This window comes from Apteryx mantelli, chromosome 1 (genome assembly GCF_036417845.1).
Source record: "Apteryx mantelli isolate bAptMan1 chromosome 1, bAptMan1.hap1, whole genome shotgun sequence".
Taxonomy (NCBI): domain Eukaryota; kingdom Metazoa; phylum Chordata; class Aves; order Apterygiformes; family Apterygidae; genus Apteryx; species Apteryx mantelli.
The window spans coordinates 188072625-188098885 of record NC_089978.1 but is presented as its reverse complement, the minus strand read 5'-3'; the positions used below and the strand labels follow the sequence as shown (position 1 = coordinate 188098885).

General features: G+C 39.0%; 1 protein-coding gene across 4 annotated transcripts in view; it reads right to left on the bottom strand.

Annotated features, from left to right (window-relative positions):
- Positions 1–11119: 11119 nt before the first annotated feature.
- The window catches only part of SCAF11 (SR-related CTD associated factor 11), a 51123-nt gene continuing 35981 nt past the window's right edge, over positions 11120–26261 (bottom strand). For all 4 annotated transcript variants that reach the window (XM_067314377.1, XM_067314372.1, XM_067314365.1 and 1 more), the window contains 7 exons: positions 26094–26183; positions 24152–24258; positions 17716–20226; positions 15458–15801; positions 12743–12958; positions 12197–12316; positions 11120–11862 (listed from right to left, as the gene is read on the bottom strand). In XM_067314377.1, coding sequence (XP_067170478.1) covers positions 11734–11862; positions 12197–12316; positions 12743–12958; positions 15458–15801; positions 17716–20226; positions 24152–24258; positions 26094–26183 — 3517 coding nt within the window. In that variant the 3' untranslated portion in view covers positions 11120–11733. The remainder of the gene's footprint in view (positions 11863–12196; positions 12317–12742; positions 12959–15457; positions 15802–17715; positions 20227–24151; positions 24259–26093; positions 26184–26261) is intronic.

Below are 26261 nucleotides of genomic sequence, written 5' to 3'. Positions count from 1 at the left end.
TGTTAATTAATGCCTGCCTACCTACAGTTTGGGGCAAAGTGCATACTAGATTCAAAAATTTTATTCTTACTAAAAATATTTTGCTCTCTTTTTTTCTAGTTGCATTTTTTTGTTGTTGTTGTTCAGGATCATCTCGGTTGTTCTTGTCAGGGCATGGTTTCACTCTCCAGCGCTAAAGGAGGAAGAAGCCCTGAAGCACAAGGAGGCCTGAGTTCAATCCCTGTCCCTGCCAAAGACTCCCTTTGCGACTTTCAGCAAGTCCTGTCATGTGGAACTGCTTCATCTGTTGTAACACAGAGATCGCAGCACTGCCCTGCCTTGTGGGAAGATAAATCAGCAGTTGATTATGATATGATGATGTGTGCTAGCTAGGGATACCCATAATCATCCAATCACACTCTTTCTGCCTTCTGCGCCTTTTCTACCAGGTTGTTATTATGTTGTCAGTTGTTCTTTGCACGAATGGCTACACAGAGCTTTGTGGCTGATGTCCCACCACGTGCTGGGTAACTTTATGTATGCGTAGACTGCGGAGGCTGGCATGGGCAGCGAATTGAAGTTCGTGGAGCCAAAACCTCGTTGTCTGCGCCTCTGTGCCACAGGGTGTTCTTTGGGCCGTTCAGGGTGACAGTGCTGTAGGTGGTGAGCTGCACAGAGCTGAATCAGCTGGGCCAAGGAGGATTTTACAGAGTATTTTGAGCTTGTGTCATTTTCAAGTGGTGAAGAATTCAAGGCTGATTGTTATGAGATAAATGGTTTTCACTGATTTGTTAGTGGTGTTTCTGGCAAGATGGTAATGTGTGTTTCTAAATCACTGCAACATCAAACCCATCTTCTTTGGTTTTAATAGTCTGCTCTGTTTTACCTGGTTACATTACAGTTCATTTCTCACAGCATCATTGCCATTTGTGTCTTGGCTTCTCCCCAGCTGTGATAAGATAACCAGAGATTAATCTCAATCAATGCCTTTAAAAAAGCAAGAGAACAGGTAAGTTGTTTTACTTTTTAAAGATGGGAGTTGCACAGTTGCTCTAGGTCCTCACAGATGGTTTTTTACCTTAAATGAAAAGAAATGCAATTATTAGATTAGCAAAAATCTCATAAAGATAAAGATGCACTCATGATAAGTTCTATCTTCTGGTCCTATATGAAAAGAGGAAAGCCATTGGGTGGGCTTTTTGACAAGTGTTTTAAGGTAGTCTCTGAATATCTTTAGGTGGATGTGCTGCAAATAATGCTTTGAGAGGGTTTGCTGTTTTTGTTGTGCTGTAGATTTTTAAATCTTCATGTTCAAAGGTAACTTTCTATCCTGGCTAAGAGTAAATTTTCCTAATACCCAAATGTCTGTTTGTTCCTTACCTTTGGGGCAGGGCTGTCTGTGTTTATATTGTTTAGGAAGGAGTTACCTGGTAAATCATAAAGTGTAAAATTCTTCCTGGTTGTATCCTCATCCCAGCTTCTGCCAGGTCTGCTACTGGCCTCAGTGGGCTCCTCAATGGCCACCACAGAATGCGGGGAGATTAACCCGGAGTTCAGGCATGTTGCCTGTCTCCACTGAAGGGAGCAGTAAGGGAGGAAGATGGCTGGTATGTCTTTCTTTTGGAATAAGATCCTAGAAACAGTGAGTCTGCACCATAAGAAAAATTAATATGGTTAGGTTGTTCCTTTAGAACTCATTAGAGGTAATGAAGAAATGGGACATATGCTCTTCTGGGTGTGTATGCTTTAGACTGCCTCCCTGTGCCGCTCACATGGGACTTACCTTTGCAACCTGAGAGCTCTGTCACTATTCAAGAAGAGACAGCAGCTCTGAGCGTCCCGGTGAGCCAGTGGTGCTTTCCTGCCAGCTTTGAGTTCGAGCGGATTTGGGAGGACCACAAGTTCAAATTTCTGTTCCCTCATAAACCTATGTAAAGCCTTGGCCAATTTACCTGTGGCTAACCCCATAATAAACTTCACCATGCATCAAAAGTTCAATCCATAGCACAAGGTGCCTACGCTCAGTAGTTGTATATGTTTTGTATTTCCCTGAATGCCAAGATGTGTATCTCTGTATGTTTATCAGGACTTTCAGATTTAAGTAGCCTTTGAATCCCGTGCAGGAACTATCCTGGGACAGGAGACTGCAGCTTAGGACTTGACTTCTCGGTTGAGTGCCCCAAACACATGGCTATGGAAGTCAATTTCCTTGTGCACGCTTTGGCTTAATGATTCCTCCATCGCTGCACAGCAGTGCTGCATCAGCAGATGCAACAAGGTGATGGATCTCATAGAGAAGAGGGTCTCCCACACTGTGGGTTGGCTTTTTAACCCTTTGGTATTCAGGGCTACTGAGCATTAGGTGACAAAGCTGTATGCATTGCAGAGGGAGCAGGAGCTCAGTAGAACATTGGCATTAATCAGAGACAGATCTTGTGCCTCCAAGAGATGTCATAGTATTTTCTGGGAGGAATATGTTAGAGGTTACCAGCCTGATATGGTAATTTAACTATCAGATATCACATACAGAAGCTTAATAATGTAAACATAACTGTACTTTCACATGCAAGGATATTAAAATACTATTTGGGGGAAAAAAACCCTGTCAATCACCCTCCCTTGAGAGTGCAGTTTCCCATTTCAAAATAGAGACAATTTGCCCCAGTCATTACATGATTTGCCCAAGGTGTCACAGGAGAGCGTTTAGGATCCTGAGTGACTTCTGGCTCCATGTTTCCAACTACTAGGCTGTGCTGCTCTTTCTCACAGGCATAAATATGTGAGGGGAGCTCTGCTTGTTTCTTGGGACTGTCAGCTGTTTGGGGCAGAAACCGTCATCTAGGTTGTCTTCTGTACAGCCTCAGGTACAGTTGGGTCCTAGCCTGTGACTGGGTCTCCTTGGCACTTAGCAGTAAATAATGATGATTGAACAACCTGAGTTTCTGACCAGCCTTTTTCTTTCCCGGGCAAACCTCAAATGACAGGTTTGCCTTTTTACTGGGGACACATGTGTGCCCTGGGGCTTCAAGCCTCCGTGCAGTGCAGGGTCCCCTTAGGCCTCAAGCCTCCTCTGAAAGGAAGAAGCTCCTCCCTCTCTTGGCTTTGAGATGGAGCAAGTTAGTGTCTCTGCTCTGACCGCTAGTGCTCCTGATGTTAAACATCTACATTAAGTACCGGTATGCCTGATGCCTCTTTATAATTCAGAGAGGAAAAAGGCAGCAATGTTAATGCCTCATGTTAGAGGAGATGCTACCCACCATGTGTAAGCTACCTTTCTGTTCCCTGAGAGCGCTAAATTTTTGTAAAAGGTTCTAGAATTTATAAGTAATCTCTCTGTTGTTAAAGTTCCAAGAGTTGTTTGTTTGTTTGTTTTTCCATCCCACCTGCTATTGCACTGAAGCATCTAGGAATCCCTGGTTATTTTTGATTGATTTTCCTCATAAAAAATTCCATGGTTGTAGGTTTCATTTCTGCAACATTTTAGGGCTATAATTATATGACAGTCTACTGCCAAAATTTCTTGGGTTTGGCTCTTGCAGTAATTTTTCTCTGTGTTGGATTCCACTCTGGCTTTGTTTGTTTACTGTGTATAATGAGTACATACTGCCTTGCTATAATTCCCTGTATTTATTGCACTGACACTATGAAAATGAAGATCAGGTTGAACTCTTACTATTGGCATGTAAGTTTCTGGGAGTTGTGACTCACTAATACTGGAAAAATAAGAATCAAGTTTAAGTCAAGTTCAGTATTCCAGCCTGTGCTTTCTCATTAATTCATCTCCTTTTATGGAAGTGGTTGTACTTTTTTTTCTAATTTCTGTTAGTGATTTTTTTTTTTTGTTCCTTAATATTCATAGATGTTCCATTGATTATTTTGAAAACTGCTGCTTCTAGTACGTACCCTTTAATTATTGAAATTTGTTACCTAGTTTATTATACTTGCTCAAGCCCATGTTTTTTTAAGTATTGATGAATGTGAAAATCTTGCCAGAGTAGTTGCATATCAGTGATTCAAAAGGTGAGATTCCATATAGGTCAGCTTTAGAGTCACATAATCACTGAGGCTGGCCGGCACCTCTGGAGATCTCCTAGTCCAACCAGTCTAGGGTCACCTAGAGAAGGTTGCTCAGGGCTATGGCTAGTCAGGTTTGAGTGTCTCCAAGGATGGAGACTTCAAAACCTCCCTGAGCAACCTTTTCCAGGGTTAAAACACCCTCCCAGTAAAGAAGTTTCCTTATGTTTAAATGGAATTTTTTGTGGTTTCAGTTTGTGTCCGTTGCCTCTTGTCCTATCACTGGGCACCACTGAGAAGAGTCTGACCCCATCCTCTTGACACTCTCCTTTCAGATTGATAAGATCCCCCTCAGCCTTCTCTTCTTCAGGTTGAACAGGCCCAGCTCTCTCAGCTTTTCCTCATATGAGAGATGCTCCAGTCCCTTCATCGTCTTCGTAGCCCTTCGCTGGACTCACTCCAGTAGCTCCATGTCTCTTTTGTAGTGGGGAGTCCAGAACTGGAGAGAGTTCTCCAAGTGTGGCCTTACTAGGGCTGAGTAGAGGGGAAGATTACCTCCCTTGACCTGCTGACAGTGCTCTTCCTAATGCAGCCCAGGAGGCTGTTGGCCTTCTTGGCCACAAGGGCACATTGCTGGCTCATGGTCACCTTTTTGTCCATCTGGACCCCCAGGGCCTTTTCTGCAAAGCTACTTTCCAAACAGTTGGTCCCCAGCCTGTACTGGTGCACGGGGTTATTCCTCCCCAGGTGCAGGACCCTGCACTTGCCTTTGTTGAACTTCATGAGGTTCCTCTCCGCCCACCTCTCCAGCCTGGCCAGGTCCCTCTGAATGGCAGCACAGCCCTCTGGGGTATCGGCCACTCCTCCCAGTTTTGTATTGTCAGCAAACTTGCTGAGGGTGCACTCTGTCCCTTCATCCAGGTTGTTAATGAAGATGTTAGACAGTACTAGCCCTTGTATTGACCCCTGGGGGACACCACTAGTGACTGGCCTCTGACTGGACTTCATGCCACTGAACACAACCTTCTGAACCTAGCAGTTTCAGTCCAGCACATTGTCCACTTATCCAGCCTGTATTTCATCAGCTTGTCTATGAGGATGTTATGGGAGACTGCCGAAGGCCTTACTGAAGTCAAGGGACACAACATCCGCTCCTCTCCCCTCATCTACCCAGCCAGTCATCTCATCATAGTAGACCATATCAGGTTTGCCAAGTGTGATTTCCCCCTCATAAATCCATGCTGACTACTCCCAATCACTTTCTTGACCTTCATGTATCTGGAAATGGTAGCCAGAATTAGTTGCTCCATCACCTTCCCAGGGATCAAGGTGAGGTTGACTGGCCTGTAGTTCCCCAGATTTTCCTTCTTGCCCTTCCTGAAGATCAGGATGACATTTGCTCTCTTCCAGTTCCTCAGGCACCTCTCCTGATTGCCATGACCTTTCCAAAATAATCGAGTGGCCTTGCAATGACATCAGCAAGCTCCCTGAGCACTCATAGGGGCATCCTGTCACAGCCCATGGACTTGCATATGTCCAGTTTAAGTGTTCCCTAACCTGAGCCTCCTCCACTGATGGTAAGTCTTCACTGCTCCAGACTTCTGGTCTCAAGGGCCTGGGATTTCTGAGGGCTGGTCTTACCAGTAAATACCGAGGTGAAAAAAGCATTCAGGACCTCTGCCTTTTCTGTCTCCTTTGTCACCAGGGTCCCATTTAGCAGCATTAGCATGTATGTTTTCCCTAGCCTTCCTTTTACTGTTATGTACTTGTAGAAGCTTTTCTAGTTGTCCTTCATGTCCCTTGACAGTTTCAACTCCAGGTAGGGTTTAGCTCTCCTAACACCATCCCTGCCTGCTCAGACAGTGTCTCTCTATTCCTCCTGGGTTACTGATCCCTGCTGCTACCGCTTGTACATTTCCTTCTCATGTTTGAATTTTTCAGGAGCTCCTTGTTCACTCATGCAGGCCTCCTGCCAGCTTTGGTTAATTTGATGTTTTCAGGATGGATGGTTCCTGAGTTTAGAAGAGATGATCCCCGAAAATCAACCGTCACGTCTGACCCCCTCCCTCTTCCCTCAAGGGCTGTATTCCATGGGAATCTTCCAAGCAGGGCTGTGAACAGACCAAAGTCTGCTCTCCTGAAGTCTGGGGTTGGGATCCTGTGTTTTGCCCTGCACAGTTTTCTGTGAGAAGTCCTGGCTGTCAGTGTCTGCATCAGCCCCTTACTAAGCAAAGCAGTCACTAGATCAAGTACATAAGACCCCTTCTCCGCTGCTGCTGCACATTTTCTCCTTTTTTTTTTGGGGGGGGGGGTAGGGGGTGCCAATCCCCTGGAGGGGAGGGAAAAGGTTTGGCTGTGACTATTGGGGGTGAGGGAGCAGGCACTGATACCTGAATTAATTAAGTTACTGCCCCTGGAGAGACTTGGCAGCGATGGGAGCTCAACTTTTTTTACTGCATAAAGCCCTGGTAGCAGTCAGAGTAACACGGGGGTTTGTGGCCTGTGCACAAGTGCCAAGCCTCTATCTATCTGTGTAGGAAACCCAAACATGGTGAAGAATTCTTGTGTTTTCCATAAATCATTCTGCTTCATTTCTCAAGTAGAGTAAGTGGCAGTCTGCACTCTATGCACACACATGTGAGTAGTTTGATTTTAAATGTATGAAACTACTCATCTGCTTAAAATTAAGTGCACAAATTTGCAGGATACAGAGCAAGATCTTTGCAGGTACAAAATGAATATCTATGAAAACAAAGCTCAGCATGAGATAGCTAGATAGATAGATAGATAGTTGCAAATCAAGGCTCCATAGGGGCAAGTCAAGTCATCCACCAGTTTCACTCCCTTAATAAACTAGTAACTAATTAAGTTAGTGCAAGGCAAGAAGGCAGTTAAGATACAGAGTTGTAGTTCAAGCTCATGTGTTTTCTCAGTGGTAACACCTGGCCTTTGCTATCCACCCACCCCCCATGCTGTTGGGCAGCACAGCCTTGTGCATGGGATGCAGCAAAGTCTTGGTGACACCTGAGGGCAGAAGAAGTGGCTGATGTGGGACCCGACCTGGGACCCTTTGTGGTTCCCTCGGCAGACCTCCAGCCTGGCCGCTGCACTGCGGCAGGAACATGTGCATGACAGTGGGCACTCCTCTACCATGATATGGCAGCTGGCAAAGCACTGGTCTCTTTTTAAGGGCTCACATCTGTAAAGCTGACAAAGGGGTGACTTGCACCAGACAGGTATTTGTTTCAGGACAGCAGCACACCATAGTCAGTCACTGCTTTTCAAATAAACTTTTTTTTTTTTTGGCAGCCACTGCTCAGCACTATGTTTGGTAAACCTTTAATGTTCCTTTATTCACACCTATGGAAAGCCTGTTGACACTTATGTATGAAGGGGAATGAAGGAATCACTTCTAAGTCTTGAGTTCTGGGTAACTTCAGCAGTGCTCCTTCTCATGTATGAACAGGGGGTAGTGGTGTTTGCTGAGATAACTCACACTCAAGCTGACATGTGCCAACAGAATCACTCTAGGATTTTCTCATTCTACTGCTGGAAAACTCCAGCTAACCCTGACAGGGTGGAAACAATGAAGGATCAGCATACAATCAATGCAGGGAACCTCCTTTAGGTCTGACTGCATATTTAAGAAACAGAAAATATTTATAGTTCACATAATGTTAGTTATAGTTTACACTTTGTTAAGCACAATTATAGTTATGAAAGCTCTTTGCAACAGTTGAAATGTTAATTTTTGCTTTTAATATCCCTGAAAGGGCCATGGGCCCAAGGAGGTATGTGGAAGTTAAGACTGGCTTACAACTTAGCAATGATTTTTTAATTTAAACCAAGTGCCTGCAGAGCTGGTTTTTTGTTTTATGTTTTGTTTCTACTTGAGGTAACTTAATACTCATCATGAGTGATGACACTTTCTGTGGACTCAATAAATAGTAAAAAGCACAGCAGTAGATGATAGCCTCACTAACACAGCTTTACTAGTTGACTACAGGTACAGTAATTGCTTTGACACAACTAAGATGTTCCAGCTGTTGCCTTTTCTTACCCATTCTTCCTTCCAATGAGTGTCATCTTTGACAGCCTGACACTTTCTCCAAGTCCCACACTCCCAAATGAACATCCTCACCCAGGCCCTTGGTTCTTGACCTTCACCTCCACCCTTGCTCCCCCCACTGGCGTGCTCTCCCTGCAGCCCCCAGGCCCATCCACCAGGACACTCTTGGTACAAACCGAAGTGAGAGACCAAGTTTTGCACTTCCCAAGCGAGCAGTTTCAGAGCAGCAGCAGCATTGTAAGACTGCACTTTGCCACCATGCCAGTCACCACCCTGCCACCACAACCAGCCTAATGCAGCTGTGAACAGCACATACAGAGCCAGGCAGCCCCCCCCTCACCCCCCCCCCCCCAAATCAGAGCAGGCTCCCACACAGTCTACATGGTACCTCCCTGGGTACCTGCAGACCTGTCCTTGTGAATGTAAGATGGGGGTAGTCCTGGAAAGTCAAGTGATGCATAAAAATGAAGCTCCCCCCTTTAAGCAGGATGTGTGCAAAATTCCCCACAACCTGCTAAGGCCACTGTTTTGATCAGTGCCTCTGGCACTTCCAAGACATAGGACAGGACCTAGTTAGTTTGAGTCCTGTCCCTGTTTGGGCCACCAAGAGAACCACAAAGTTTTACAAGCACTAGCAGCAGCACAGGACCATTAACATTTTGCTTTTTTTTTCTTTTCTTTTCTTTTTAAAATCAGTTTGATGCTTGCAGAAAGACAAGCAGGGGTGATGACAGACTAACAGAATACAAACAGGATACAATTAGGAGGGGGAGTCCAGACAAAGTAAAACAATATGTATAGAAGTAAGAGTAGCAATTTTAGAACACTGCTTTTTGGATTAAACCACTTGCACCAGTATCATTTAAGACCAGACACAGATTATTTACAGCTTAGTCAAAAGAATTTATTAGAAAATGTTAAGCACTACATAAAACTAGTTTTAAAATATTTTTTCAGTAGAGAGCACTCCAGCCTTACACTACAAACACCATATTATTGACTTTGGACAGCCACTGTGCTCCTAAGACACATCTTTAGGATAAGACATTCAAGCAGCATGCACAGTGAAACAGTGGGAGGAGTGCAAGGAAAACCCTTATAATTTGCATAAGTTCACAGAAGGTATACAGTTTCATAATTCCCCCTCCCCCCAAGACAATTTAGAGCAAATGAATTACTGATACCCTACAGGTATCAACTGGGCTCAGCATTTCCCATCATTTTGTCATCTGCACTAGTGCATGTTTGGAGTTTTAATACAAGGAGTTTCAATAAATAGAAATACAGCTTTAATACTATCTTAACAAAAACATGACTACAAGGTTAAAGCACATGCCTCCTCAGGCAGTCAACACTAACAGACTTTGCTGCTTTTCTGGAAAAATAGGAGGAGAGTCTATGTATTAAGGCAATGCATTTTTTAAATTCAATATAGCAATTGTAACGAACTGCATATTTTCTGATAAATTCTTAAGTATTTCATTGTAAAAAATAAAAAGTTACTGATCACATTCTAATCTATCATATTCATCATCAGGATTTGAAATACAGTGGAGCATCACTATAGTCACTGCCCCAACAATGTGGCAGCAAGCAACATCTTTTCTTCCAGCCAAGAGCTGCAAAAACAAGAAATGAATGACCCCTCCTGCTCCCAGTTTAAATCCTCCATTGTTCCTTCCCACCCAATTTCCACCTCTCCTTTTAAAAGGACATTTATCTGGCTCCTGAAAGGAGCTTTATAGCAAGGCTCAACTGTATAGAGTAAAAAGCTATAAAAAGTCATTAAAATCCAAAAATTCGGAGACAAAAAATGTAATAAAATAAGTACGCATGGCGTGATCAATCAGGATCGACATAGCAATTTGCTACATTTTTCAAAAAGTGCTAACCAATTTTAGCTTAAAATTGTTCAAGAGACCATACAAATTGCTACCACAGTGTCAAACTGATTATTTTGAAAAAAAAAAAGAAAACCAAACCCTAAAACTTGGCTTGACTGTAGAAAATGCATTATATTGGTTTCTAATTTACAAAGTATTATTTAGGCACACAAAAATAAATATAGACAGTCAAATGCTTCATTAAGTCTGTAGAAAGTTATAGTTAAAACCAAGTGATCAGCTGTTGTGACATCACATTTTTACACATATATATCTATACATATATATATATCATGTGTGTGCACAAGGGTGTATATCACTTATTTCATTCTCAGGCTGCAAAAGTTCTTACAGGGCGATACCACTTTTATGTCAAGAGAAGTTAGCTTGGGGAACTACTGGCTACTATGAGATGAGTTCTCAAACAACCTCTTTCTGCCAAAATTTCAAGCCAAATTCATGCTTTTGGCTTGATCCGTTGGCCAGATCTTGAGCTGACACCAAAGGTTGTTACCACACAGCAGGACTGAAGGGGGATGCTGAAATTTTAGTAGCACTGTCTTACAAAAGAAGGGAACTAAGGTTCCTTCTATACTGTATTGCTCTTGTAACACAAATTTGAAAGGATCCCAAGCTGGCTTTTTCCATAGTAATGATCTGTGCTCCAGCAAACCTATCTCCTGCTATCTCAGTAAAGTAGGTTTGACATCAGGTGTAAGCATTCTTCTAGCACATTTAATGAACCCACATCTGCTTTTAAAGTGATTTTGGTACCTTTACAAAACACTACAGAAATATACTCTGGGAAGTCTAAAAGCTGCATGTTACTTAAGACCATGTACTTTCAATTGGTGATCTATGCTACTGGCCAAAACAGGCTAAAAAATATTAGGCAGATCAGACTGGTACAACTGGCAGTCTCTGATCAACAGGGAGACGATCACAAATTCCAGCTTTCTTCATCTTCCTTGAAGTTACAAAGAAACTAGTGCTTATTTTTCAGGAACATCCAACTCTACAGCATACTAACTGTGTATGTCATTTTAATAGCTAAGGGCAGGATTAGACATGAACTGGGGTTGTCAGTGCGCTGTGACTGAGGGCTTCTGATACATAGAAATTAATCAAGTTCACCCCACTCTCTTGGAACAAATTGAAAAACATCACAAACAAAAACAAGCAGCATAACTTTTATTTGGTGTTACAACAGGTGTGCAGTGCCCATGATTTTGGGCACTCAATCTTACTGTTTATGATTTTTTTTAAAAAAAATCTAAACAGTTCTTCTGTTCAGACAACTCCATGTGCTTTTTTATATACATAGTGACCCCTGCATTCAGTCTGTCCAGTTAACACTAGAAATATTTGTCAAGGTAATACATTATCTTTGCTATAATTAGGGAGAAATCAAAAGAAAAAAATTTTAATCTGACTGATTTCATGTACTGTACAAACCTGTTCCAAAACCAATGTACTCAGACATAAGTTTCTAATTTAATGCGCTCCATTATTCAAGCCAAAATGCTGTACATCTAATATCCACACAATCGTACAGTCCTAATAACTCTCTCCTTTACACCTTTTACTTTTTTAGACATCTGTTTTTAAAAAGGAATAAAGAAGTTGTACTGTAGATCTATATTTCTTTAGAACAAAACATTATATACTACATTGAAAAATAATTTTATCAAAACCAGATTCAAATCAGCCATGTACAATTTTCAGTTAACTGTTCATGTTGAAATTGCACTTTGTAGATAGAATAAAATTAAAAACTGAAAACATGATCTATTTTCTTTCACAGGAGACTGCCTCTTCTGGATTCTTCTTCCGTGAATGTTTGTATTTGTCTACATATGCTTTCACTAGATTTGCCACTTTTGCAGAATTAACTTCTCCACTCTTGCTATGACAAACCTACAACAGTATTGAAGAAAAAATAAAATGTGTTTGAAACATTTCTGTTGATTTGCCAGTTTTACACTACATACCTACTTTCCCCACAACAAGCTTCTCCACGGCCAGCAGAATAACTTAGAAAACTCCTAATACTTCCTAACTGCTCAGTTCCATTCAACCATTTCAAACAATAAATCAGTTTGTGTTCCGAGGAGCTAAAAAAGCTCTGATGGATGTTTTTGTTCTCCCTTCCCAGCAACTACCAGTTGTCCCAAAAACACACACAACCGCCTCGCAACCCTACCTCAGTTGAAATGTATACATCTCAGATTTTATTAATAAATCAACTTACTTTATCTACAGCTTTCCGCACAATTTCTTTATATTCCTCCTTAGTGATGTCTTTATTTTGGTAGAAAGGTTTAATAGCCAGTTTGACCTCTTGCGCTGCTTTTTCTTGAATTAACAATTTCTGAAGAAAGAACAAACTTGTGTTATTTTTAGATGCATGCATAGTCATCTTTTTAATGTGAAAGTAATGATTTAAAATTAGTTTCAATCATCACAAATTAAAATTTTGCAAATAAAAAGTTACTCTAAACAACCAGGAAAACATGTTCAGTTCACTCAGATTTCGACACTAATGAGAACTGTACGTTTTACTAAAAACAGACTATGGTCCCACAACAATTAAAATATTATTTGTAAATAGTGCTGCTCTAAAGAAGACAATATTAAAAAAAAACAATTTGCTAGTTTGTTATGTCCTATAACCCCCAACGAAGTACTGAAATATGATGAAGATAATGGTAGTGAGTATATTACACACAAAAGGTATTCATAATTTGCTCTCTTTTAGTATGACAATTATATATATTATTCTGAACTTCAAACTTGCCTGGTCCTTCTTTGAGCTATCTGCGCTGGCTTCCACTGTTACACTTGCTTTGTTTTCTCCCAATTTCACAGCAGCATTAGAGCTTTTGATGTGACTTGATGTTGCATTACCAGAACTTGGTCCCTGAACTGTTCCCACATTTCCCAGGGCTGCTGTTGGAGCAGACAAGGCTGGAGCATTCATGTTATTACTCACATGAGGAGCACTTGGAATTCCCTGTTTTAAAAAGTTATCAGTAGTTAATACGTTATCCTTCAGTATGTCAATAAATCTTTCTGGAAGTTTCAGCAGCTGACATCAGTACTACATGCTTGGGTTCATAAGCTGCTTTCCACACTGTCCATTATTATAGAAAATGTGCATATAATAGCAGACCTAATCTAAGGAAAAAAATAAAGCTTGAAAAGCAACGTATCCTGCATGTCTTCATTGTGGTTTCTAGATTCTGGCTCTGAGCGAGGTCCCAGTGATGCACAACTCTCAAAGCAGGATCCAGCAAACAGGCATGGATGGTATTACCAGCACCAAAACATGCATACAAAAAATAGCTTAACACACATTTGCATTCATGCATCATAACAGTGTTTCTCCGAGAAGGTTTATTTTAACTTTTTTTTTTTTTTTTCCCTCTTCTTCAAATCAGCTTGAACTTGCAATTGAATGTCAAATGTAAACATACCTTTAGCTTTGAGTAAACTGAGGGTGAAACACTGATTGAGCACTGGGATCTGTTCTTAAGGAAAGACCATCATTCCCAGACATAGTCTAAAGACACTACGGACACTGTTGATGCTTCGGAATTGAGAAATGAAGTAGCTCTCAACAACTCAGACAAGAGGTCAGTTTTAGCAAAAGCCAAGAATGCAACCCCCTAACATGTTACAAACACTGTTCTAGCAGGCTACCCTAAATGTCCCTTTTTTCTGTGCAAGTAAACACCTTTTTTTTTTTGCAGGTGTGCATTTATCCAGATGGGAAATAACAAAGCAGGGATTTAAGCTCTTTGGAAAGGACATAGATATTGAACTGTTATAATCAGTATGCTAAACCTAGCCAGTGCTATCTCTTCATCTTCCTGGAGCAGGAAAGGAGAGGCTGGAATCCTACAGTACTCAGTAATTTTACTGTGCTGCCACCAAGGACTTGTTCAATGAAAGCAAAAGGAAAAAGGAGCAGTAGCTCCCAAGAGCATTCAGATGCATGGACACCGTTCCACAAAAGAGGAGAAGAGCAAATACAACAGATGCTTTACTAATACCTCTATTTTGGAGCAAACACACTAAACCTTTGTAGAATATTTATTACTGCACTAGATAATTAAATTTGATAGAGGTTTATAGCACACATTCTCATTTCTTACATTTTAGAGATTAAACATTCTGAATTTCCAATTATGAAAATGGTTTATCACAGGCAACAGGCCTAAGTCAAATCAACAAGCAATCTCCTAGCTTTTTAGCTCAAATAGTACCTATTTTATTTTGCACAGTATTTGAAGTATTTCATACAGCCCTAACCCCACTCAGTATTTCCCACAGAACTTAACTCCTTTTGTTGTAAGTTTATGAATACAAATGATTAACAGCAATTGAAAGTGGAAAGAATGTAGGTCATTAATCAATTCACAAAATTTTTAAAGACAACACAGGAAAACAGAGGTTTAAAAATCTGTTCTAAAACATCTCTTTCAACCTGGAATGCTGGTAAAAGCATTTTACATTAGAGTTAGTGGCCTACAACAGAAAAAAAGCAAAAATCCCAGCTGAACCCAAAAGAACCCTTTACACACCACAGATGCAGTTTTATGTTTCCTTGGAAGACCATATATCCTACTGGAAGTTGCTAATATTCCTTTCCCTGATATAAAAGCTCTTAATATAAACAGCTAGCTACAGCTGGTGCTCACATCCACAGAAGCTGTTTTAAGCTGTCATGGAAGGCACAAACAGATGGTCCGACCTGCCCCAAGCACAGCAGAGTCTTTTGGAAACTGCAGAAATGAAGTTTAGTCTCAAAGAGGACATGTAAGAACAGGAGAATCAGGCAAGAAGGGGGAAGTAAAACATACCATAGATGTAACTTAGAAATTCTCAAAGAGACTGAAAAGATTAAACAATAGAAAGTATGTGGGGAGGGGTTGGGGGGGCCAACAACATGCCAAGACAGTGACTGCTGGAGAATGAAACTGTAGAATAAACTGGTGCTGTGCAGTACTTGAAAAATTTTTTTTCTCTCTCGGATGATATATCCCAAAAGAAGAGAATTCCAACAAGAGCTTGAGGTCCACTTAGTACACACTGCTGAATGAGGATTAAAGCATTTCCTAGAGCTTAGAATCAGGTTTTGAAGGGGAAAATCTTTAATGTGCTTTATTTCTGGAACTGAATAAAAAAGTTAATTGACAATACTGAAGAAAATTTTCAGTGCTCCATTATCATTTGAAACATCTCATGACTACAAATACCCAGTTATGGCATTGTGTATTAATATTTAAGAACTACAAACTCAAACCAACCCATATCCTCATGAACACTTCCACTGCCGGGGGGCGGGGGGGGGGGGGGGAGGAGAGAAAGGGCAGTTAAGAGAAAAAGAAAAACTTGCAAGTATAAAATTAATCAAGTATACGCTATTAAATACAAGAAACCTTTTATTAACCTGTAACTAATATATTATTTTAATACTGCTCTTGCCATGGTTTCTGATAAAGCATACCTGCAGTTGCTTTCCATCTTGCTGTGAAGCAACATAGTTGACTTGCTGAGATGGTGGGGGTGGAGGTGGAGGCGGAGGTAATCCCTGAGACAGATTTGTGGGAGCAGCTACCTGTATGAGAGGTACTCCGGTATGGAGATGCAAAGGCATTGGAGGATGGATGTTGAAAGGACTGCGTTGCATATTCATCATAGGAGGATGGACACCCACTGGATACGGAAATATATTCATAGGTTGGTGCTGTGCATTCACTTGTGGCATTACATTCATTTGTTGCTGCATCATATTCATCGGTAACTGAGAACCATCACTTTGCTGGTTGCCTTGGTCTTTGAGGTTTGGATCTATCAAAAGAAAAACAGAGACTATAAAGTACAAAATGTGTTTTTTGTAAAGCACAAGTGGAACCAGATGTCTAAACTCTTCATGAAGTACAGAGTATCAAAAAGGAGTATCTATAACCTGATTATTTTAAAGATACTGTATTACATTATTATGAAGTACTCATCACCAGATATGCCATGGGGCCAAATGCTAGTTTCTGAGTTTAAAGAAGCTCAGTTACTATGGAAGCACACCTTCTGAATTTCTGTTTTTTTCTACCTGTCCCAGAGCACAGCTAACAATCCATTACATCACACTGAAACAGTAATTCTCACCCAAAGAGCAGGAAAACATAACTTATCCAACCTCTGCAGTTGTGGAAGTTTAGTCATATGTTATCACATATTCAACACTCTGTTCCCCTTTGCCCGATTTACACGCTGTAACTGTAGCCATTTCTGGTTACTATAAAAACACTCTGATGTATACTGTCATTGAATAATAATCATCCTCAACCAATTTCACAGATCTTCATATTTGAAAAAAGTCGTTCAAAAAAAACAAACAAAAACCCACCACATTTCACTGGCACAGTAGATAAACCCTAGAAGCAAAGAAGTGCCATGCTAAGAGTTTATTTTTAAAAATTGATGTTAGTCTCGCATTATCTTCAACAGAAGCCAAGAAGTTCACATACAAGCAGCAAGTCTTCCAAAATTCAAGAAACTATTTTTGAGAAACAGGCGATGGATTATAATTCAGATGCATTTCCCTTCCCTTAGAATTCTTTCTATGAGGAATTCTGTCACCTAATTGAAAAGGATCAGGATTCAACTCTTTATGCTTCACCCCAAGTCACCTTTAAAGATGCCAACCCATCACGTTTTACCCAGGTTTGAGAGAACATTATACTATTCTCACCCTAAATCCAGGTTTCAAAAATGAATAGTGCAATTGTTCCCAAACTGTGTGACCTGAAGCCTGCAAATCACACAAACAATCCTTTCAGTTAAAGGTTTGATAAATGTTGCCTACAGCAAATTGAGGGTTGTCAAAGTTGCCTCAAAACTGAGAAGCCACTGATGTATCTCTGAACAGAGGAAGAAAACTGCTGACATATAAGATGAAAACAAAAATAGAAGATTAAACAAGGAGACAACGGGAAAGTACAAGAGTGGTCTTCTTCAGAACTGGATTTTTATAGTTCTTTTAATTTATAATTCACATATGCCATTTATTTCAAAGCATCAACCACCTGTGGGCAACTTCTTAGTTCTCCAAAATCAACCTCATCTGGAATTAAGTCACCTTCTACCAAAAACTTTGATATTTTTGTATATTTTCTATTTACAAGCTAAGTGTCCTGATTGGAATAGACTTCCATTGGGGCTTTAGAGAATTTTTATGCTAAAGTACATTAAAACTAACATTTTTGCATTTATAAATCTTCCTTTTTTCTTCAAGCATTTTAGGAGGAAAATGTTTATTTAAAAGCAAGATAAAAGTCAACATAATTATTTATCATCTCTAGACTTTACAGTGCAAGTCTTCACAAAGTTAAGTCTCCTTGAAAAAACTACCCTTTTTGAAAGGTGGGCAGATGCTAAAAGTAACCATGAAGAGGATATACTTTCTCTTCAACCTGATCCATTTACTTCAGTAGTGCTCTTCAGATACAGTCAGTAAATAGATACAAAACTTGTGACTTTAAGCAAAAACAAACAAAAAGCCACCTTTTTGAAAAAAGCCACCAAAAACTCTGTCAAAACCCACCAAAACCGCACACCTAAAAACTCCATATCACAAAAAGACTATGGATTCACCCAAAATTATTCTGAGGAACTAAAACTCAAGATAGGACAGTGTGACTAGCATTTTACGTAGCTATTGCAGTTGTGACTAAATTACCTTTTATTTTTCAAAACTATGAATACCTTGCTCAGGTGTCTCCTCTTCTTGTCTCATTCCCCATCCAGACTGTGGGCTAGATGAATTTCGTCCTCTTCTTGAGTAATAATTCTGCACATCTGCTGGTAAAGTCTTTCTTACAGCCCAACTGGATGCAGACGTCCACCCAGATCTATCAGCAGGTGTATCAAAAGAATAATCTTGTTCATTCTTACGTCTGTATGGCTGATGTTCTGGGAACCTTGAAGTTTCATTCCCAGAACCATTTGAGTTCCCTGAGAGGGGTTTTCTATTTTGCCAGTGATTTTCACTCTGGTCTCCGTACATGAAGCCACCTCTTCCACGCCCACCTCTCCCACGCCCACCTCTTCCTCGATTTGAAATCCAACCAGAACTGAAGTTTTTATTCCAAGAATGCCCTGAATTATCATGCCGGTAGTCTTCCCAGTGTGGTTTGTCTCGTTCTCTGTTCCTAATTTCAGGAACAGAATTTATCCTTTCCATTACCCAGTCTGGACAATCACTTCTGCATTGGTCTGAAGAACACTGATCATCATTATGTTTTTCTGTGTTGTCCTTCTCTTTAAGATTTTCATTCTGTTTTTCTTGATCACTCCTTTTGTATCGATCATTTCCTCTGGGACTTCTCCAACTGTCATTTGCCCATCTCTCTTTCCATCGAGGTGAATGACCATCCCTCTCATTCCTAGAGGATGAAGAACCTTTATTTCTTGTTCTAGATTGTGATCTTGACCTAGACCTAGACCGTGACCGTGACCTAGACCATCTCCTATTTCTTCTTTCTCTGTCACGGTCTCTTCTTTGACAATCTCTATCACTGCTTCGAGACCTAGATTTTTGCCTTGGAGAAGAATCCTTAGCTCTTGACCGAGAAGATGATCTTCTGCTTTCCCTGACAGTTTCTCTTTTGGGAGATCGAGATGGTGTTTTTTTCTCATCTTTGAGTGTCTCTCTTTTTGGAGACTGAGATAAGGATCTCCTTCCCTCCCTAACAGTTTCCTGCTTGGGTGATCGAGAGCTCCTGTCTTTGGTTACCTCCCTTTTAGGAGATGGTGATTGGGATTTCCTACCCTCTCTCCTAGAAGGAGACCAAGTTGTTGATGGAGAATGAAATCTAGACCTTCTAGTTCGAGTCTTTTTATCTTTTTTAAATTCTGATTGATACTCTTTTTCTTGAGGAATTATTTCATCTTTTTCAGAGAGTCCCGAAAGCGATGTATAGTTTTCAGCATCATCCTCTAATGATTTCACTTCTCTTTTATGTATACTCTCAACTGGTGGTAACTGTTCAATTTGAGGTTCATTCTGGTCACTGCAAAATGAGTCACAATCCATTGGTATCATTTCATTGTTATCTTCACCAAAATGCTTATGTTCAGTATTTATTTTGGGTGACTCTGAAGTTCTACCCTCTTCACTTTCTGGCATAGCCTTCTCTTTTAAGGATTGTTCTGATGTACTGTCTGAAGTAATATTGTTTATTAATGCATCTGCTTCTTTGTCTTGTACAGATTTTAAGTTTTGAATATCTGTACTTACACAGTCTACTACTGTCCTTTCTTTAGCCTCAGAATCATCTATTTCTATGGCTTCTGGAGGCTCACGCAATTTACTTCTGGGGGTCTCTAATGGGCAACTTTTCTCCAAAGGCTCTGGATATTCCAGCAATTCATTTTTTGGACTAACTATTGGTTGATCTATTTTTGTCAAAGTTTCAACATTTGCCAATAATTCATTTTGAGGACTAGACAATGTCTGATCTTTTTCCAGTGTTGTCATATGCTCAAGTAATTCATCTCTGGGAATAATCATTTTTTCAAGAGTATCTTCACAGATGTCCTGATTCTTAGTATCTACATTTTTTTCAGTAACGTCCTTTATATCAAATTCCAGACTGTCTCCCTCTAAAGTTAATATCGGAGGTTCTTGGACAGACAAACTTGCATCTGTATTTCCTGAAGTATCTTCATCTTTGTCACATTCTCCTGTGTTTTCCTCAATTTCTGCATGTTCACTACAGCTTTCCAATCCATTAGCAGATTCTGTTTCCACATTATTTCTGTGCAGGAGGCTTGCATTACTGCTTTCATTATCTGACTGGTGGTCTTTATCTAACATTAGAACTGTTTCAGACTCAGCAACTTCATCATCTTCCACTGAATCACTAGAAGATTTTTCAGAACGTGCAGAACTTCTCAGTTTCTTTTTAACCAGAGGTGTTTGTTGTTTAACTATTCTTTCAGACTTTCGTTTTGGAAGAGCTTTCTCTGATTCTGAAGATGATTTATTCAGAGATGTGTTACTGCCATCAGGGGCACCGCATCCAGAATTGCTTGATCGAGGTGAGCTCCAAGATTGACCAGCAGTCTCATTTTTGCTGTTCCGTGCAGATCTTCTTCTAGGAGTAGTATTAACAGACTTCTTTCTAGTCCCTCTAGTGCCAGATGAACCAGAAGCTTGCTTTTTCTCTTCTCCTTCTTGGGTACATGCAACAGCATATCCTTTGCCTAAAGATTCTAACACAAGTAGAATATGTTAAAGTCTGATAACATTTATGCAAATACAGTTAAGAACGTAAAATGAGGTTCTCTGGTTTAACAGATACCCTCAAATAATACAGTAAGATTTAGTAAGAAATGCTGCCACAGCTTAAGTAGCTAAATCACATATTTTAATACAGACTTTTTCTTTAAAGAATAGAATCAGACTAAAGGAGTGACATGTTAGCTATCTAAAGGTGTATTTTAGAAGCAGCACCAACATTGCTACATGGACAATAATGGCATTCACAATGAACTGAGAGAAGGTTTGATATCGCTATTTAAGCGGTCAGAAATTAAGCCATTAGTAAAGTAACAAATTAACCACACGGCACTTTTAACATACAGCAGTTCTAGTCTTTCTAAATTGAAGGCTTGTTGGCAGAGTGAAGTTGGCAGTAAAGCTCAATATGGTAGAAAGATAAATTTGTAAATGGCCATCAGTGGATTATCCCATGGAAAGCAGCTGATCAGAAGTACCCATGACACTGTTCCTCCTTACAAAATCTCTTTTCAGACAGTGCAAACTAATTTGCAGGTTATGAACAAGACCTTGTGTGCTCCATGGCAAGCTGGACTTAAACTCTGCTGCAAGGCTCCCTGGGTACCTGCAGCATCTGACTGACCAAAAGAAGACTGTAAAATCTGTGGCAATCTGTGGCAACCTGTGACAAGTTAAAAAACTAAAGCTGTGTTAAGAATGAAAGCAAGCTGTACAAAGCAGCACAGGAGTTCTTGTGTTGATATTGTATTAAGCTTATTTCACACTATCCACAATGTAGTTGACAGGTGCCACAAATATTTTGCAGTGGTGCCACAGAAGTCATTGTAGGAAAGCCAAGGGTTATATTCACTGCAAAGGGAACATAGATGATACAGTTCAGGAGTTTAAGAAAAAAAAACCAACAACAATTAAGTAAATATACTTAATTTAGTCCTGGCTTTAGAACCAAATAAAATTTATTGAGATATCCATTAATTTGTTTCAGACTTCATGCAGACATTGAAAAGCATCATGAATTTGGTGTCTAAATCTATTTTTTACAGCTTCATTTTCATACACAGACTAAAAACTTGCTAAGACATTAACTTCTACATTTTGCAGTGAATTTATCACACCATGCTTGAAAACACTTAATTCTAATTCTCTGTACAGGGCTGTTATTTCCCATGCTTTTACTGCACTAAAGTATTTCAGTTTAATGTATTCTTAAATGGATTAAAGAGAAATAAGATACAAATTGATAAGACAAGAAGTACATAACAGCACAAAGCCCTTTTTCTCCTACCTACTACTTGTTTATTAAATGCAAATATATAATCTGATTATCTTAGAAAAGTAATTCCCCAGCACTTCATAGTTTATCACTTTAAAAGGCCAAAATAGAGCAGAGGACTATAATCGCCTAAGTCTGAGCTCCTGCGTAAACACAGAAGAAAGATTCCATATAATAGTTTATCTGAACACACACACACAAAAAGAATTCTTTGTATTAAGTCCTAGTGTTGCCCATTTCCTCCATCTTCTGCCTTTTCCTTCGTCTCCCCTATTTCCTGTAAGAGAAGGCCCTGCTCCCTCCTTCATGCATTTGCCATGTTTCTCTCATTCAGGTTTCTCCTTGCTTTTGCCCTTACTTTTTTGTCTTTCTTCTCCTTGGCTGCTATATGAAGAATGAATGGGAAAAGGAACACTCGGCTCACTGAGTACTGCCAAAATCCTCAAGATGTCAAGACATCTTGACATCCAAGGTCCACTAGTTTTGCTAGGAAATTTGAAGGCTCTGCACCTTTTTATTTCCTCATGCTCTTTATCAGTAGGAAGTCTTCAAGTCAAACTTGAATATCACTTAAAACTTTAGTATCAGTATGAAAAGTACTGAAAAGTATGGTATTCAGTATCAGCATACAACAATGTTCTAAGATTCAATCTTGATGACAGTCTTTCTCCATCCTTCAACTCTCTTAGCTTAGCATATACTGCAATCTGTAGTTGCAATGCACTTTGTCCACAGTAGAAGTAATATTACATAAAACAGCTGAACTTCCCAAATACAGCACCTCGAAAGAGTCCTGTATTATTATTTTTCATCACTATCTCCCTGGGTTGGGAGAGGGTAATTTGCATGCCTGCTGCCTTCCTTGGATGTGGTAGCTGTCTCTCAGGCTTCCTCTCCAGAATCCAACTCTTTAGTTCAGGTGTGGCAAGATCATATAAAAAATTAAGTTATTTTCATGTTATTTGCTGCTTCTTGTTAACTTGGTAATTTCACATTTCATAATCACACCTTTGAGAGGAAGTGGAATGTTTATATATAAAAAAATCTGAGCTCTAATCAAGACAGCAAATGAAGAAACTCAATTTTAATTATATTAAAAAATCTATCTATCTATCTATCTTGGGGGGGGGGGGAAATGATTTCCTTTTCTTTCCTTGTCAAGACTGAGGCTCAAAATCTCCTGCTTCTCCCAAAAGACAGCATAAGAGATTTAGTTCCTTGTTCTGCACTAGGATTTGCCAGAGTTATCAGCACTCACAGATTAGTTGTCGAAATTATCAAAATTAATTCCTCACATGTCCTAAATAATCTAATGTTGAGAAAATACTTTGGGACTTATTTAAATGTTTTTAATCTCTCATAAGAATAATTCTTCTTTTTTTTCTGCTTGTGGTGCAGATTAACAAAGTAGCATGACTAAAAGAGAAACCAGCACACTTTCTCCATTAGTTTTCCTGCATCTTTCTTCTCTGCTTCAAAGAGCAATAGCTGGCTTCATTCTTAGACATATCTCAGGCATATAAGCTCAGTCATCAAATATCTTAACAGCCCTTTTCTTGGATCTAAACTTCTAAACTTTTTTTTTAAAATTAAAATTTAAATTAAATTTAAATTCATTAAACATTTGCAACACACAGTAGGGTCCCCTCATCAATAATGCAGAATAACCTTCTTCCAAACTTTAAGAAACAGAACCAGAGCATACGAAAAGGATTTGAAGTTTCTTCCTCTGCTGCTACCATCACAACTTAGTTCTAATTCACGTAAAATGGCTTATTCACTGGATTTAACTCCAGCACATCTAGTCCTCTCAAGTAAAGAGGACCTTGTAGCAATGTTTGAAATGCGTTTCCAAGTCTAAAGTGGCTGAAAGTTCTGGTATTATTTTAACGTTCGTATTTCAGTAATAAGGATCAGAAAGCTAAGTCGGAGACACGAGCTAACATCTCTGCTCATTACTACTAAAAGCAGAAATGGTTAAGCATCAGTTAAAGTGCACTTGCGGGAAGAGAAGCTACATTCTTTCTGAGTACAGAGAGACCAGCAGTTAAAGCAGCTGGAGGAAGACAGAGTGCACTCCTTCCCTGCCTTCTCTTCTGCCAAGTTTCTGCCAGATCCTGGAGCTAAAGAACTTTTTGCAAGCTTTTGCCCTGTAGCTTGCTGGTATACTAAAAAAAAAAAAAAAAAAAAAAAATCCAGACTGTACTGTTTCTTGATTATCCTTCTTTGTCAGCAAATAGTTTGTTCCTTACTTTAGTGGTACACTGTGCAGTGTACGTCAAGCAATTTATGATGGATCAAACAGCCATTTATCCTTAAACAAGAGAAAAGTAAGTTGTAAGATTAAAGAAAATATTGAAGTTAGAAATGGAATTAATTTACATAAAACACTTGATATTTTAATCTTCAAATGAAAAGCAGTTATGCTGGTTTTGGAGTGGCTGGCTCATCTTCTATATTCCTATTTCAGAAATAATCCAGCTGGTCTCAAAATAGCACCAAACTGCATCACAAGAGTGTGTACCCCCCTGCCATAACTAAATATTCTGTTTAGATTTTCAAGATTCAGTTTTTGACAATATTCTACATGAGCTATAAATAAAACTTACAAAAAAAAAGTTTACCAAAGTTTTCCAAAGGCCTGATATTTCTTGGAAGAATTGTCCCTGGCACTGTAGCAGAAGTAAGAAGAAAGGTCTCAGCCTCAGCTGCATAAGACATTAAAGGAATTCTGGAAAATTAAAAGCATTAACATTAGTTGCTTTAGCTGTTTGTAACAAGTGTTGGCAATAAGACAAAAACAGTGTTATCAAAAACATTAAGCAAGCATTATGCTTCCAGTGTAGTTACAGTTAGAGAAAGGCAAAAGTGATAGAGGACGAAACTGTTTCTTCAAAAATACTTTTTTCAAGGGGCAGGCACTGATTAAGGCACAAAGTTTAACTTCTAACAATCTTGCAAACAAATCAGACATGGAAGCCCTGCAGTAAGCTCTGAAAAGCTCTGTTCTCCGCTACATAACAATGACATCACTCGGGCCTTCAACTCTATATTAAGACATTAAATCTAAAAATGAAATTGAAGAATTGAGAGTGTTATTGATGCAATTTCTGTAATCGATTTACTCGATTAAAAAAGTCTGAGTATCCATTCAGGTAATCTAGCATAGTGTTATATTAAACACAATTGTTCTTAAATATAAAGTTTCTCTAACATATTGGAACTAGAAAATGAAAAGACTGAAGCCTCATTCCAGAATGCCCTGGAGGTTCTTCATTAACACCTAATCTATTAAAACAGTTTGAACAAGGTGTGTTATGTTAAAGTCATTCTTCGAAAGCCAAACATAAAACTGCACCAAAAAGTCTAATCCAAATCAGTAAGCTATCCTACCAGAAACAAAATTTGTAACGCTGATTTAGCACTTCAGCAGAAGAATAGCTTCTTTTGCAGAAAAATGAGAAACAGTATACACGTAAAATTCATAAAGGTGTTTTTTGCATTTTTCTAAATTATCCCACACATTTAACAACTCAAGAATGAATACTTTCTTAACATTTTTACTTAAGTAATAGTTGTTTCAAATGAAGCTTAACAAAAATACATAAAAAGCCCAGTGAACATGAAATGTATCACTTTGACTATTTCATAGGTTCAAAAAAAATAATAATAATAGAAATGTGTATTTACACTGCCTCACCAGAAAGGCAAATGTTGCAGGAAGACAGAATTTAGTTGTAGATCTAAAATTTTTAACGTTTATCAACACGTTAGAATGAAGCTTTTCATAAGGGAAATTATATGTAAACAGGATATAAATTCACTATTTAAAACCTAGGTGCAACTTTTAAATATAATAATAATAAAAAAATCTATTTTTCTCTCATCATTAATCTTTGTTTTAGGGCAAGGACAGAGTAAAGAGATGTGGGGAAATTATCATCACAGACAGAACCAATTTCTCACTGTCTTTTTAAAAAAAACTGCTATTTTTAATGTTACTATATGCATGAAAACATTCTTAGGGTATGTTTTAACACTCGTCTGCTCTCCAACAAACTTATTTTATGTTCTTTACTTTGTGTTTCATTTGATAAAACTCCTTGTATTCTTTCCGGGTGCATTTGTTTATACACAATTACAGAAAAAAATATCAGAACCAACCCATGCAGGGGGAAAAAAACAGACATTAAAGCAAATGTAGTCTGATTTCTAATGACAGAAATAATTTTAAAAGTATATTCAACATACTAACTTACTGACTAATATAAAATATGTTTAAGCTTGCATTTCTGTGAAAAAGTGACCTATTAAGATGCACAATTCAGTCAAGTTACTATGCCAAGTATTATGATGAGTAAAAGGACAGCACTAAGATATACAGAGAAAAGTCTATTTACACAAAATAGCATGCAGCAAATATACAAAAAATTAAAAAGTTACAGGCAAACAATCTAGTTTAATGATCAAATGGTAGTGTATCTAAAAATCAATTTAAATTAATCAAATTCCAAACTTTAAGTAGTTCATTAAGATCCTTTGCTAATATAGATACTAAACATGTACCTTTCAACTCTAGCAAGCACAGATGGACAGGAGAATTCCAATTCTTGTCTCTTCTGTCTGATTACTGTATTGACTTCTGTGAATTCTGTACTGAAATACAAATTTCATACCAGTTTAAAAATAACTTTGTATTATGACTACTTTGTACTTCAACAATTGCTTCCATCA